A 16,512-nucleotide genomic window follows, 5' to 3' on the forward strand; every position below is an offset into this window, starting at 1 on the left:
ATATATATATATATATATATATATATATATATATATATATATATATACACAAGCAAGATATACAATACACACTTCTTTACAGACATTCTTGTTATTCAAAGAGAGAAAATGGAAAATTGTTATCTATATGAATATCTATATGTTATCTATGTTGTGGTTAAATTATTATAACAAGAATTAAATCAATACTGTCAAAACTGTGGCACTCCTTAAAGAACATGCTTTTGTACAAAGAATGTACTCACCTAGTTTTCACAATTTTATTTAATGGCAAACTTACCTTTTTCATACTGTTGTCTGACCAACTCTCCATCCACAGTACCTGGCATTTCTTATGTAGGGCAGGATTACTCTCACAATTTATTGTAAAATTTAAGCTGGCAGAATCCATTATCAAGACTATATGCAAATTCTGCTGGATCTCTATAAAGAATTTAAAATGAAAAATTTAAATGACAGAAAAGTTTTAGGGTAAACAGGTACCTAAACATTTTAGATATATTGAAATTATTGTTTAGGAGTCTTTTATGAACTACACAACAATAATCAAAGTTTTCAAAAAAGTTCATTACAACCTAAGCATTAAAATAATTTTCAAATGAGGTAAATATTTTATTTATTACATGAAAGTGAATGGGAAGGTCAAGGTTCAATGGACATTATATTTATTTTATTCTTATTTAACTCTACACTCTAGCATATTCTTCAACATTTTATATATTTGTAAAATGTCTAAAAGAGAGCAAAATGTATAAATAATTAAATTTATATAAGTTTTATGATACTAATGAAATCTAATAAACTAATGTTTAATTAAAATTTACCTATTTTACATAATCTATATTTTTTACTATTCAATGAATTATTCATCTATTTTCCTTACTGTAGGTAAAGTAATTGAACACTGGTCCAGTAAAGCCATCCTGTGAAGCCTGATCCTTTAAAGGAGACAGTAAGGGTTCTAACTCTTCAAGAGAGTATAGTCCAGGAACTTCACCTACAAAAAGAATGGTACAACACATTTTAATTAAACTTAAGTGCATTAATTTAATCCATATAGGGTTGTTTTTTTTCAATATTGAGTTCTGAAAGTTATTTCCTCACAATGGGCCTCTGAATTTGCTTAGGTACTCAGGATGTATAATAAATAAATATGATCCTGTAATAGTAATGGGGATTTGAAGATCTTCCCTGCCCCTTAATAAGCCAAATGTAATCACATGGAGCCCATGGGGGGAGGAACTTGCTGAAAGGGTGGAACAGGAAGGGTAGAGCAGGAAGGAGTAGGAGAGAGAGAGCCAGAACTGCTGGGAGCAAGCAGCGTGGAGGCTGAGCAGCTAGCACGAGTGAGAGAGGGGCATTCTTACGTAAGAGAGCCTGTTTTATTTTGAAGGCCTGACAGAGAGAAGGCTTTGGAATGCTGATGCTCGCTGCACTGGTTATGTGTACCAACTTCTTGGTTGCTATGATGAATTTGGCTTTCTTATTTGGGGATTCAGTTTTCTGGTATTTCAATAAATGCTTTGGTTCTGTCCTCCATGTAGAAAGTCTATTATTTTGTTATTCACAACTATACCAGCATATTCATAGCCACCATGGGCTCTATGAATATCGCATTGGCATTATAGATCCATACTTCGAGTCTTTCTAGATTGGTAGGTTATGAATAAAATGAATGAAGGATAAAGCATTTGTAAAGCACTTACTAGGCATAGGGCACTGTGTTAAATGCTGGATATATAAATATAAAAGACAGTACCTGTACTCAAGGATCTCACATACAAATGGGGGAGAAAATATACAGGGTTTCAACATAATCAGATGAAAATGTCCATTGGTCCTTGGGCTACAGTGGTAAAGTAGATGACTATTCTTTAATATCATCCAATGATCAAATCATACCAAATTTTGTACTTTAACAACATAGTCTTTGAGGGGGAAAAAAGAATCATTTTCATGCCACAATGAGGCATCAAAGTAAAACTTTGGTAGAGGATTTTAGTAGTTTTAATGCTAGATTAATTTACCTAAAATACTGGCTTTCATCCAGTTTAAAACAACAACAATTCAAAGACCTTCAATGGTTCCCCATTCTCTCCAAAGGTAAAACAGAAAGGCTTGATTAAAGACTCTCCATAAGCTGACCCCAATCTATTTTTTTAACTTTATATCTTGTGAGTTACTTAAAATGAAACATTTGCTAGTATACCATTAATTATACTGCTTCCATTACCTAGAATACCCTTCTACCAATCAAATCCTACTATTGCTCAAAGCCTAAAGTCCTAAAACTCCTATGAAGCCTTGGTTTCTATCATCTATCTCAAAATGGTGTTCCCCTCCTCAGAACTCCTCTAGTACATACTGCTAGCATTTATTCACTTAGCATTCATATGGTGCTAAAAACACCACCAATTGCTCAAAATATGCTTTTAGGTTTTTGTTTTGGTCATTAAGAATGGATATAGGGTGGCAAGGTGGTACAGTGAATAGAGCACTGGCCCTAGAGTCAGGAGAACCTGAGTTCAAATCCAGCCTCAGACACAACACAAAACTAGCCATGTGACCTTGGGCAAGTCACATAACCCCAACTGCCCTACCCTCCCCCTTCCAAAAATTAAAAAAAAAAAGAACGGATATGAACAAATGTTTGGAGTCTTTAATCAATGCAGGATATGTTTATAAAAACTGACTTGACTTGAATGCAAAGGAACTCAACCTGGGGCTGTCAGCATTTTTGAAATGAATTTTTTTTCAATCAATAAAAATCTATCGTCTCCCCTCCCACTTCAATTTAGAAAGAAAACCAAAATTTCTGTTATAATTATGTATAGTTAAGCAAAATAAAAGCCCTCCTTGGTCATGTCCAATGTTATACATACATACATACACACACACACACACACACCTGTGTGTATATGTACATATATATCATATACAGAGATAGAAAGAGATATCTAAGGATATCAATCTGCACATTGAGTATCACTTCTCTATCAGGAGAGAGAAGGCATGTTTTCTTATAAATCTTCTGCAATTGTGGTTGGCTACTTAATTGATCAGAATTCCTAAATCTTTCAAAGTTGTGTGTTTTTAAAATATTGTTATCCCTATATGAATTGTCCTAGTTCAGTGTAACCTAACTCTGGATCAATCCATACAATTCTTCCCAAGTTTCCCTGAAACCATTCCCTTCATCATTTCTTACATCACAAGATCATTTTGTCATATCTATAAACCCTTTTGCAAACTTTAAAACTCTATATAAATACCAGCTATTATTATTTAATTTTTTTCTAATATATCCTCTGTAATTTCCTAAATTTTAAGTGAAGTATATTGAGTATAATTTGACCTTTTCTTGATAACTCAGTTTCATTATTGCAAATATGTTGTGATACCAGAGTGAATACTGCCCAAGAGTGCTGAATTCTACTGTTTGGGCACTGATTACAGACCAGAAAGGTGCAGCACAGGTAGTTCTCTGTATACATGCACACTATAAAGAAACCTATTACTCCAACAGCTACAAGAGTGATGTTTGCTTCTCACCTTTGTGTTGATGATCTCTTCTCCCTCAGTCAGAGTAGCACCTCACTCTTTATCACTTCAAATAATTCCTCTCGTTACTCTTTTCCTTTTTATCTCTTCTACATATCATTTCTTCTTCAAAATATCTCAGCCTTCCTATAAAAAGCCATGTCATCTACAGACTACACCTACAGTAATTGTATTCAAGGTGTATATTTGTTGCTGGATTTTCAGTCACTGCTTCTATGGGCCAAAAAGGTCTTTTTTGATGAAGAGAGAGAATGGTTACTTTCCAGCTCAAAGCTAATCTGGAAGCTTTGGGTTCTGAGGTCTGAATTCTATATAGTTGAGGTTCTATTATGGTAAATGCAAATTATATTTTGGAAATTCTTGGACAGACCTGAGTTGAGTGATCTAGATAAACTACCCATACCAATATAGACTGGTAGCTCTTTTCTGTTATAAGCTTTACACTTATATAAAGTCCCCAGGAACATGGGGATATTCAATGATTTTCTGAGAGCCACACTTCCAGGAAAGGTCAGAGGAAGGTCAGGAACCTAGTTCTTCCTGATCCAGAGGCTGGCATCTTTGTACCACACTATGCCATGTTGAATTTCTTTTTTATCATAATAAAGAGTTTAATATGCTTACACCATGGTTTAAAGTTTTACATCACTATATTCTCTAAACCTCATTCTGCAGAAAAGATGGGCTTTTCCTCCATTTCTAAGAAGGCCAAAACAAATCCCAAAATCAGAAAAACAAACTTTTGGCTTGTGACTCCCGCACCCCTGTTAAAAAACATAGCACATCAGAGCTGGAAGAGAACTTCTAAAGATGAGGAAACTGAGGTCCAGAACGATCGAGTGATTTGTCTCAAGGCCACACAAACTCTTAATGACAGAGGTTAAACTCAAAACCTTGCTCTCTTTCCCATACACCATGCTGTCTTCAGTATTTAGTTTAACATGTATTAAATACCTACAACACACAAAGGCACTTGCAATCTACATTGTTATTTCAGAAGTAAAAATGCTTTTTTTCTGGGTACTTCCCACAGCACTTAGAACGGTGCTTTGTACATAGTAGGTATAGACCCAGTGAAATGTTTCCTAAAAGATAAAGTTAAGTACGAAAGAAAAGATGTTGAAAATCACCAACACATGACTTTCTTCTTCTTGGTCCTGTCATTTCGCAAAATGTAGAGATATCTTCAATGTATAAATCAATTTTTTGTTAAATATATTTCCCCAAATTTTGTGTCTCAACTATATTTAACTAAACTGACTTAATGAAGAATTATATTCAAATGATTTAAGAATTACATTGGGGGGGGGAGGGAAAGAAAAGAAGAAGAAAAAAAAGAATTACATCCAGAATACTTTACACAATGTACTTTGACTTGTGAAATTACGCCTTTTTGAACAACGAACATTCCCTACCCACCTGAAGATAAAAGACTGTTGATCATCTCTAAGAATGTAGGATGGACAAACTGGTAGTCCTCAAGAAGTAAAACTACTTGCTGAGCTTCAATGCCTGCAAGATGCAGTACCTGCAAATAGAGATACATTTTTAGTAATCAATCAATCAATATTGATTAAGTACTCAATATGTGTCAGGCCCTGTACTAGGAGCTAGTGGCATAATCTGGACTTTAAACAACAGACATATGGAGATTTAAAATTCTTAAAAGTCAAATATCCTGAAACAAACTTCAAATTCTGATTTTTTTTCAGTTTAAATCTGTGATTTCATAAGCATAGAGAGCTCCCAGTAAGGATATTACTACCAATGACAATCCTCAGTTGCTCCATAAACCTATATTCTTAGAGTTACCCTGGACACAGAAAGCTTAAGTGACCAATCTAGGTCACCCAGTCAGCATGTTAGAGGTGGATCAGAACCTAGATGCTCCTAACTCAGGAGCCAGCTCTCTGTCCATTATGCCAAGATCCTCATCGACTGATATTACACTTAAGAATTACAAGTCAGGAGGACATGAGTTCAAATCTGGCCTCATATACTTAACACTTACTAACTGTGTGACCTAGGGCAAGTCAACCCCAATTGCCTTGCCTTCCCCTCTCAAAAAAGCAGCAAAAAAAAAAAAACACGAGCAGATTGATTCAGATATTTTTGTATTTTTTCGCTTTAAAGACCAAATACTAGCAGCACTAACTCTATAACAAATCAGCCATATAAAATATGGCTAAGTTTCATGAATGTAGAAAACAAGTCATATTATGTTTGAGATATTAAAGCAGTGCCTACAGTTTTAGCTCTGCTCACCCTTCTAGACTGTACTGACATATCCATTCTCTTATTTATTTCTTTTGCCTACATGACAGCCCATCATATAAGCAAAGATTGGGGCATTTTTCATGTTTTAAACATTGTAACTTAAAACTCATAAGAAAATTAAATGTAAAAATTAAAATAAAAATTCACTTTGTAAGAAACTTCCAAATGTTCTCCAAAAAACATTTCCACATATTCTAAGAGGTTAACTTATATAAATTCAATTAGCATTAAAAATCAAATAAAAAATCAAAAGCTAAGAAGTTACTCACATGTTTGAGATCATTCTTAAATTGCTTCAGCTCATACCCTCGAGAAATCTTGGGAGAAATCAGCACAGCTCCATGCATATGGCTGACTAACGATGTGATAGTCCGACGCCCCACACCACTGCGCCCAGCTAAGAGAAGGGATCCTCCAGGGAAACTCAGTACCCTGTCTATCCTAGACATATACTCCAGAACTTCTTGGAAAAGTAAAATATCTACATTCTGGTTGTCTCGTCCATAATGAATAATGCCCTTTGAAGAATCATAAAAGAATATTTATGTAAGTATGTCCAAAGACAAGACAATTTCTAATTTTTTGTAACCAGCAGAATAAAAAGTGACAGCTTGTCATCTCCCAGGCCTATTTTCTGTTAGGTAGTACTGCTTTACATGCTTATCACAGAAATGTACCCCAGAATAAAATTCTGGATACTTCCTTCAAATATCTAGTGATATGGAGCACTATCCAAAAACTATTAAAAACAGTACCAGGTAACCAAAGTTACTCAGTTAAAAAATAAACCAAAAATATTTTTTTTAATTTCATATGTGCAAAGTGCTATACTAGGAATTGATGGAGGTATCAAGGTCTAATATTTCCTGCCCTCAAGGCATTTACAGTCTTAATATAGGATAATGGGATATAAGACATTTACCTGAGTAACCACAATATAAACTATAATATGAGTACATGTAAGAAGTATACATGAAGTACTATGAGAATAGTGAGGTGAGAGAGAGCTCAATGTAGTTAAATCACGATAGCCTTTTTGAAGATGTGGCATTTTGGCTGAACCCATTAAACACTCTCAAATTAGTGAGAAATCATGTTTTTTTAGAAATCTAAATTATGTACATGTATAATTTAATGAAATAACATGCCCTTGAAAACCACTGAAATGTCTCGAAAATCCTTTGTAAACCTTTGTCTAGGCCAATGTTTCCAAAACTCTAATATTCTATTCAATCTCTCGAGCAGGATAGCAGTGTTCTTAGAACCAGACTAACGTTGAATGGGAAATAAACATAAATCACAGGCTCATGGTTGGCTCTGTAAGAGACCTTAGAGACTATTTTTCCAACTTGTTCATTTTATAAATATGAAAATCAAGGCAAAGAAAGGTTATATAACTTGCCCAAATTCACAAATGTCGGAGTTGGGATTAGAACTCAGGATCGCCAGAGCCAGTACTTTTCCCGCTATACTATGTTGCTTTCCTAAATCATATACTTGCCTTGGGTTAAGGGTACAAAGAATGAAGAACATGGAGAGAAAAAAAAATCAGTAGATAGTTAGCCTTACTGAATTATTCCATCACCCAGAGAGCTTGTAATTTCTATGCTAGTCAAGTTTCCAAAGCTCTTCCCAACATAGATTCCAGTTCTTTTTTTTTTTTTGAGTTGACCCCTACTGATATAAAAGGTTTGCCATTTGTTTTACCATCACTAAACTTCTCCTTTAAAACTAAATTGAAAAGGGGAAAAAGAACTGCAGGAAGTACTCCCATATCTCATTCAACACTCATCTTCAATGAAATGATATTTTTGAAGCTATACAACTAAATGCTTTTGTTTACTCTCCTTGACTCTAGCTGGTTTCTCCTTCTTCAGGGGACAAACTGTGAAAAGCTATGGGCTGTGTTTAATTTTTACTTTTATCCCTAAGCACTTCATATAACTGAATGGATACTCATTAATTATTTTTAAATGATGTTGATGATGACCAAATTCCAACTCAAATTAACAATTTTTGCCATACCTTTTTGATAACATCTCTGAGATCTGTAGAATTCAATTTTCCAAGGGGCTTTCCGTGGGGAGGTAATGGCTGTCCTGGTGCTGTCCTTGTTCCTGCATCATATCGTGCTCCCCAGGTTACATAAAAACTATCTATAGAAATATATGTCCAAAGCAATATGAAAATAAAGCTAAAATCACTGGCTATTATGATCTCAGTAGTGTCTTATTTTTCCTTCATTATGTATTGCTAATAACATGATCATGATCCAAGGCATTTCAGTAGCTTTCAGTTTTATCTAATTCTTCATAACCCTATTTGGGTTTGTTGGGTTTTTTTTTTGTTTGTTTTTTTTTTTTTTGGCAAAGACACTGGAATGGTTTGGTATTTCATTCTCCACTTTACAGATCAGGAAAAGGAGACAAACAAGGTTGAATGATCTGCCCAGGGTCACACAGTTAGTAAGTATATGAGGCCTGATTTGAGTTCAAGAAAATGGGGTCTTTCTGACCTCAGGCCCAGTACTCTATCCACTGTACACAAACCTGCTACACTATTAAAAAAAGAACAATTTGGAAAGCACCATAGAATGACCTAGCACAGACTTACTCTGTGTCCAATGCAAGCCAACTTTTAATAAACTAAGAAGACTTGAGTTGAATTCATTCGGCAGGACCACCTGGTGTTTTGGTATTTGGGGTCTCCAAAGCTACCCTAACCGTCTTTATGGGTAACTTCCTCAGGTGGACATATGCAAGAGATCAAAGGATCATTAAGACCCAGATCTCACCCTAGAGGGGACCTTGGTGTTCATGTCATCCAATGACCTTGTTTAGCAGATGAGAAACTGAGACCAACAGGTCGAATAATTTGTTTAAAGTTACATGGGGGGGGGTGGGTGCCAGGCAGGGGGGGGGGGGGGGGAAGAGGGGCGGAGTCAAGATGGTGGAGTAGAAGCAGGACCTCCCCACTGCTCTGGCTTCCACCTTCCCCAATCCATGTAAAAAGGGGACTCTAAAGAAACTTTAAAGCTGCAAAAGCCACAAAATGACACAGAGAAGCTAAGCTCCCACTGAGGACAGCCTGCCAGGCTGGCAGGAATGTCAGCACAGCGCTCTGGGAGTCGAGCTCAGCCCCACTCCAAGGCTTTAGCCCCAGGGCAGGCCTGACCAGCCACCCACCAGAAGGACTCCAGATCAGCAACAGCTCTGCTCTTTCTAGATTTATAAACACATAGATGCGAAGGTCAAAGTGAGAAGTCAGTGCAGTCTGGACTTTGGGACCCAGTAAGTGGGAGTGCTTGGCTTTTGCCCCCAGTACGAGAAGCTGCTGAAACGCCAGCACAGCTAGCCAGTGACAAGTGGCAACTTCAGCTCCTTGCCTGCAGAGTGTAGGGGGACCAACTACCAGCTTAAGGGGTAATCACTCTTGTTTTAACCTGCTTGTATCTAGATTGCAGTTTAGGGGGAGGTCCTGGGGTGTGTGTCCAGCTTGCCAGACGGTGTGGAAACCTCAGAGAGGGCACCCATTTAATACCTTCAGCAGCTGAGAAGACCACAGCGTTTGAGACGAAAGCTCCCCTGTCTGGTTGCAGAGTCCTACTGTGGCAAAAAGCCCAGGGGTCAAGTGACTGAGGGGAGACGTGGCCAGCCGAAGGAAACAAAGCAGACGGAAGATTCCAACATTAGACTCCTATTTTGGGGACAAAAAGGAGCAAAGCATAGAAAAGGAGGAAGACAGTGAAGTCAGAACTCCTGCACCAAAAGCTTCAAAGGAAAATACGAGCTGGTTACAGGCCATAGAGGACCTTAAGAAGCAGATAAGAGAAGTGGAGGAAAAATTGGGAAGAGAAATGAGAACAATGCAAGAAAATTATGAAATGAGAGTCAACAGCCTGACTGAGGAAAATAACACCTTAAAAATAGACTAACTCAAATGGCAAAAGAGACTCAAAAAGGCAACGAGGAGAAAAATGCCTTAAATAGTCAAATTTGCCAGATGGAAAAAGAATCTCAAAAGCAGACTGAGGAGAATCATTGCTTCAGAATTAGATTGGAGCAAATGGAAGCTAATGACTTTATGAGAAATCAAGATGCTGTTAAACATCCAAACAAATGAAAGAATAGAAGGCAATGTGAAATACTTCATGGGAAAAACCACTGACCTGGAAAATAGATCCAGGAGAGATAATTTTAAAATTATTGGACTACCTGACAGCCATGATCAAAATAAGAACCTAGAAATCATTCTCCAGGAAGTTCTCAAAGAAAACTGCCCTGATGTTTTAGAAACAGAGGCAAAACAGAGGTTGAAAGAATCCACTGATCACCTCCTGAAAAAGATCCAAAAAAGAAAACTCCTAGGAATGTTATAGCCAGGTTCTGGAATTCCCAGATTAAGGAGACAATATTACAAGCAGCCAGGACGAAACAATTTGAATATTGTGAAAACACAATCAGGATAACCCAGCATCTGGCAGCTTCTACATTGAAGGATCAAAGAGCTTGGAATATGATATTCCGGAGGTCAAAGGAGCTGGGATTAAAACTAAGAGTCACTTACCCAGCAAAACTGAGCATCATGTTTCAGGGGAAAACATGGTCCTTCAGTGGAATAGAGGACTTTCAAGCATTCTTGCTGAAAACACCAGAGTTGAATAGAAAATTTGACATTCAGATACAAGAAGCAAGAGATGCATGAGAAGGTAAACAGGGAAAAGAAATCATAAGGAACTTATCAAGTTGAACTATTAACATTCCTACATGGAAAAAAAATAATTGGAACTTATGAAACCTTTCTCAGTAGTTGAAGGGAATAGAAACATATATAAGTCTATATATAAGGGTATATGGGCATATGAATACATATGTGAATGTGTGTATACATGTTTACAGTTATACATAGATAGAGGGCACGGGACCAATTTAACAGGAAGGGATGATACTTAAAAGGTGAAATTAAGAGGTGAGAGAGGAATATAATGAGAGCAGATGGGGAGAGACAGAATGGGGTAAACTATCTCATATAGAAGAGGCAAGGGAAAATGGTTACAATGGAGGGGAAGAATAGGAAGGCAAAAGGGAATGGGTCAACCTTATTCCCATTGAATTTGGCTTGAGGAAGGAATGAAATACACACTAAATAGGGTATCTCACCCTCCAGGAGAGTAGGGGGGGAAGGGGAAGAGAAGGGGGATGATGGAAGGGAGGGCAGGCTGTGGGGGAGGGAAGTTGGAAGCACCCACTTTTTTTTTTAAGCAATCGGGGTTAAGTAACTTGCTCAAGGTTACATGGCCAGTTATTTCTGGGTGTGGTGCTGAGTATCTGAGCCCGGATTTGATCCCCAAGTCATCCCGACACTGGAGCCAGTGCTCTTACTCGCTGTGCTACCTGGCCACCCCAAAAGCACCCACTTTTGAAAAGGGATGGGATCAAAGTAGAGAATAGAACAAGTGGGAGGTGGGATAGGAGGGAGGGAAATATAGTTAGTCTCTTATGTTACTGTTTTGCATTAGCCACACATGTACAATCTATACCGAACTGCTTATCTTCCCAGTGAGGGTGGGTGACAAGGGAGGAATGGAATGAATCTGTAATTCAAAGTTTTAAAATCAAATATTTAAGTATATATATATACACTATTATCAATACTATTTTACATATAATCGGGAAATAAGATATATAGGCACCGGGGCAAAGACATCCACTGGAAAAGTCAAAAGGGGTATGGGACAAAACATGGGAGAGATCAGATTGGAGGAGGGGATATCCTGTGGGACTGCTATTTTGGGGCGGTGGGTAGGGGAAAAACGGGGAGAAAATTTGTAACTCAAAATCTGGTGGAAATGAATGATGTAAATCAGAAGTTAATAAAGCATTTGAAAAATTAAAAAAAATAAAATAAAATAAAGTCACATAGGGAACAAATAAAAAAACAGTTTAATAAGTATTCTAATTTAATAAGTATTTTAATAAGTATTCTAGACTATCCCTAAAATGTCAAGAGTGAAATTCAAGTAATAAATTTGATTTAAATTTTCTAAACAGTACAACTCAATGGTATTTTAAATGCCTGTGTATACCAAAATGCTCAACATTTAGATACAGGTATGAAAAAAAGATGTAACCTCTGATAAGTCTTTAAGTTCTGTACTCAAGCTCTACCTATATGAAACCTAACAACTAATGAAAAACATTCCTGAAATTATTTTGAAAGACACCATTTATTACCGGCATTAATGACCATTACATTAAAGAGAATTTCATACCATAACAGAAAACATTCAGAGGGTGAACAATTTTGAATTTAATTTCCATGCCAAAAGAAAAGTAGGAAACTAGTATGAAACAAGCTAAGATAAATTTAAAGTTCCCAATTAATTATAATCTGTTCTCAAGAGAACTAAGAGAACACTGGGGCTTGAAAAAGTACACTGAAACAAACAAATGGAAAGCATACTAATAGAATCTGGAGAAAATATAAACTTTGATTTGCCTCAATAGTGAACCTTGTTATTAGGAGGAAAAAAAAAGTCACAATCACCATGTAAAATGTTTGTTAACCATTAAAAAAAATAAAAATGGGGGATTCTCTAAATTAAAAAAAAAACACAGAGATAAACATTATCATCATGAATCCCTTCAGGGGACCTCAAAAGATACTAAATATTAGGGAGTTTACTTATCCAGAGCATATAACACTTATTTTGCAAGACTGATTATTTCAGACTCTAATTGCATAATTAAAGAGACCCCATTGCCCCAAGCAAAAGAGAATCTTGGTTCTGAACTTAGAATTAAAAATATCACTCATTTCAGATCCAAAAAGTCTTTCATTACTAAGGGGAAAGGAGCTAGTAACACATAGAGTACAACATAAACTTGTCATTAAAGCTCCAACCTAGTGCTAAAACAATACCAAGTGTTTCACACCTCTAACTTTCTCAATCATAAATTCCAATTGGATTATTCCAAAACCACCAATACAGAAAGTCCCAAAGCCTACCTAGTCTTGACCCCCTCAACTCCAAATCTTGGACTAAAACTGAACAAACCCTATGGTATAGCACTGTTAAGTTATCGAGCCTACAGTTAGGTGTTTTGTTTGTCTGTTTTGGTTTTTTGTCCCAAAAGCCCAGAGATTGGCATAAAGCCAAGCTTAGAACAGGGGACAATATTTCTGATTTGATATTTCTTGATATTACAACTAAAGATAATCATGGGATCTTATCTTTTACTTAACATCAAGTTAGCAAACTTATTTCTTGCAGAGAAAAAAACGATAGAGGATCTTATCTTTCTATGCAAATGAAATCAACAAACATTTACTAAGTGTCCACTGGGTGAAAGTAATTTCATGGTAAAATGATTCCATCCTTTGAATTTTTAGAACATTGCTACTAAAAATTACTTTTGCTATCTTTTTTGCAATATTATAGGCAAGACTGGCCAACACTCAGTAAACAAGAAAAGTCAATCTTAATTCTGAGTACTAAAATTATATGAACTTTTATTGTACTTAGAAAATGAAGGGGCAGAGGCAGGCCCGGAAGGCGCAGCCCACAGAGGCAGGCCCAGAAGGGGCCTGATCAACTCAGAGCGCAAGTCATCCCACCAACCACAAGGGCCACTACCAGGCCTATCACCTAAGGGCTGGGACTGGAAAGAGCAAGGTAAGAACCAAATACAGGGGCCCCTGTCCCAGACAGCAAATACTCCTGGGCCTACCACTTCATAGCCCAGAAATTTAAAAAAAAGCCCCAATCAGGACCTCCAAAGACCAGGATGACAGAGTGGACCTCACCTGTTCCAACCCTGCCCCCTCCACCTGACCCTGAAAACATAGTAACTATTGGCCCATGACCCTGAAAACATAGTAACTATTGGCCCAGGGCAAAACCCACTACAGTAAAGGCTTGGGATCCCTAGAGGAAGGGCGTGGTTAGGGCCATGCCTCAAAATGGGTAGAAAGCAGACTACAAAGATAAAGACTCTGGAGTCCTACTATCCTCAGAGGGAGGAACCAACCTCAGAGGGAAACAATGTGGACTCCACACCTGCAGTTGAAACATCAACAGGGAATGGTTCCCAAGCACAGAAAGCTCTCCTAGATGAGATCAAAAGGAACTTTGAAAACAAAATGAGAGAGATAGAAAACAAAATGTATAATTCTCTCAAAACCAAAACAGCAGAATTAGAAAAGCATTATAATGAAGAAAACATCTCTCTAAAAAGAAAAGTATATGATATGGAAAAGGAGCTCCAAAAATTAACCAAGGAAAATGATTTGCTAAAAACTAGAATCAACCAAATTGAAACAAGTAACTCTATGAAGAACCAAGAATTAGTCAAACAAAACAACAAGAATGAAAAATTAGAAAAAGAGGTAAAATACCTCAATGGAAAAATAACTGACCTGGAAAACAGATCCAGGAGAGAGAATCTGAGAATCATAGGCCTACCTGAAAATCAAGATGAAAAAATAAGCCTGGACAACATTCTCCAAGAGCTCATTAAGGAAAACTGCCCTGAGATACTAAAACCTGAGGGTAAAATAGAAATGGAGAGAATCCACCAGAAACCTACTGAAAGAGATCCCAAACTTAAAAGTCCTTGAAATGTTGTGGCCAAACTCCAGAACTACCAGATAAAAGAGACAATACTTCAAGCAGCCAGAAAGAAACAATTCAAATATCGAGGGTCGACAGTGGGGATTGCACAGGATTTGGCAGCCTCTACACTGAAAGATCAGAGGCAGTGGAATACAATTTTCCAAAAGGCAAAAGAGCTCGGGTTACAACCAAGGATCACATACCCAGTGAGACTGAGCATATTCTTCCAGGCAAAGAGATGGTCATCCAACGATATAACAGAGCTCCAGAACTTCCTGATAAAAAAGCCAGAACTCAATGGAAAATTCAACCTCCAATTACGAGATGCAACAGTGATGTAGAAAGGTAAACAAGGAAAACACACACACACACACACACACACACACACACACACACACACACCCTGCTATTTGATAAGAGCAAACTGGTTAAACAAAAGTAGAGGGTATGAGTATAAATTACACAAAATGACAATTTAAAAAAATCTTATTAAGGTCTACAAAGGGACTGCAATGGAAGAAAGGGAATGAATGAAGTGGAAAAGGGTAAACTATGCCACACAAAGAGGCATAAAACCTGTATAGCAGAGGGAAAGAAGGGAGGGAGATGAGAATCATATGAGCTTTTCCCTCATTGGTTCTGGTGCAAGGAGGGAATAACAACCAGTTAAGCATAGGACTCTATGGAGAAGAAATACAAAAAGTATCATTTTAGAGGGAAAGAGGGGAGGGAGAGGAGCTTCGCATGAGATTTGTTCCTGTCACTCTTGGTGCGAAGAAGAAATAACATACTTCATTAAGTATAAAAATATCCTACAGACAGTAGGAGGGGGAAAGGGCTACGAAAGGGGGGGGGGCGGTTAGTAGGAGGGAAGAAGTAAGGGGAAAGGCGAGGAAAATGGAAGAGGGGCTGATAAGGGAATACTGAGGGAGCCGGTGGTCAAAAGGAAAAATAAAAGGGGGGAAGGGAGAAGGGGGAGAAAATATGAACATTAACAGGGGCGGGAATAGGATGGAGGGAAAGAAACAGATAACAATCCTAACTGTAAATGTGAATGGAATGAACTCTCCCATAAAACGGGAAATGGATAGCAAAATGGATTAGAAATCATAATCCTACAATATGCTGTTTACAAGAAACACATCTGAAACAGAGGGATACATACAGGGTAAAGGTAAAAGGCTGGAGTAAAATATATCATGCCTCAGCTAAAGTAAAAAAAGCAGGGATAGCAATTCTTATCTCAGATAAAGCAAAAGCAAAAATTGACCTAATTAAAAGAGATAAGGAAGGAAACTATATCCTGTTAAAAGGCACCATCGAGAATGAAGCAATATCATTACTTAACACATATGCACCAAGTGGTATAGCATCCAAATTCCTAGAGGAGAAGGTAAAGGAATTAGAGGAAGAAATAGATAGCAAAACTATACGAGTGGGAGACCTTAATCTCCCCCCCCCCGCCTCTGAACTTGATAAATCCAACCTCAAAATAAACAAGAAAGAAGTTAAGGAGGTGAACAGGATTTTAGAGAGGATAGGTATGATAGATCTCCAGAGAAAACTGAATGGGGATAAAAAGGAATATACTTTCTTCTTAGCTGTTTGTGGCACATACTCAAAAATTGACCACGTTCTAGGGCATAAAAACCTCACAATTCTATGCAGTAAGGCAGATATATTAAATGCATCCTTTTCAGATCATGATGCAATAAAAATTATATGCAATAAAGGCCCATGGAAAGACAGACTAAAAACTAATTGGAAATTAAACAATTTAATTCTAAACATTGAGTGGTCAAACAAGAAATTATAGAAACAATCAGTAATTTCATTCAAGAGAACGATAATAATTAGACAACATACCAAAATTTGTGGGATGCATTAAAGGCAGTTCTTGGGGGAAGTTTTGTATCCCTGAGTGCATAACATGATTAAATTAGAGAAATGGGAGGTCAATGAATTGGGCATGCAATTAAAAAACCTAGAAAAAGAACAAATTCAAAATCCCCAATTAAATACTAAATTAGAAATATTGAAAACCAAAGGAGAGATTAATA

The 16,512-nt window shown here is 37.0% G+C and overlaps 1 protein-coding gene across 1 annotated transcript in view; it reads right to left on the reverse strand.

The window, feature by feature from the left end:
* The window catches only part of DYNC2H1 (dynein cytoplasmic 2 heavy chain 1), a 429,393-nt gene that overhangs the window by 258,162 nt on the left and 154,719 nt on the right, over positions 1-16,512 (reverse strand). Inside the window, exons 48-52 of the mRNA XM_069080147.1 lie at positions 7,864-7,994; positions 6,108-6,356; positions 4,981-5,089; positions 884-997; positions 281-423 (exon numbers count right to left, since the gene is read on the reverse strand). Coding sequence (XP_068936248.1) covers positions 281-423; positions 884-997; positions 4,981-5,089; positions 6,108-6,356; positions 7,864-7,994 — 746 coding nt within the window. The remainder of the gene's footprint in view (positions 1-280; positions 424-883; positions 998-4,980; positions 5,090-6,107; positions 6,357-7,863; positions 7,995-16,512) is intronic.

This window comes from Petaurus breviceps, unplaced genomic scaffold (assembly GCF_028583685.1).
Source record: "Petaurus breviceps papuanus isolate PSGF00001 unplaced genomic scaffold, PetGlider_PUasm1.0 91133, whole genome shotgun sequence".
Lineage (NCBI taxonomy): Eukaryota > Metazoa > Chordata > Mammalia > Diprotodontia > Petauridae > Petaurus > Petaurus breviceps.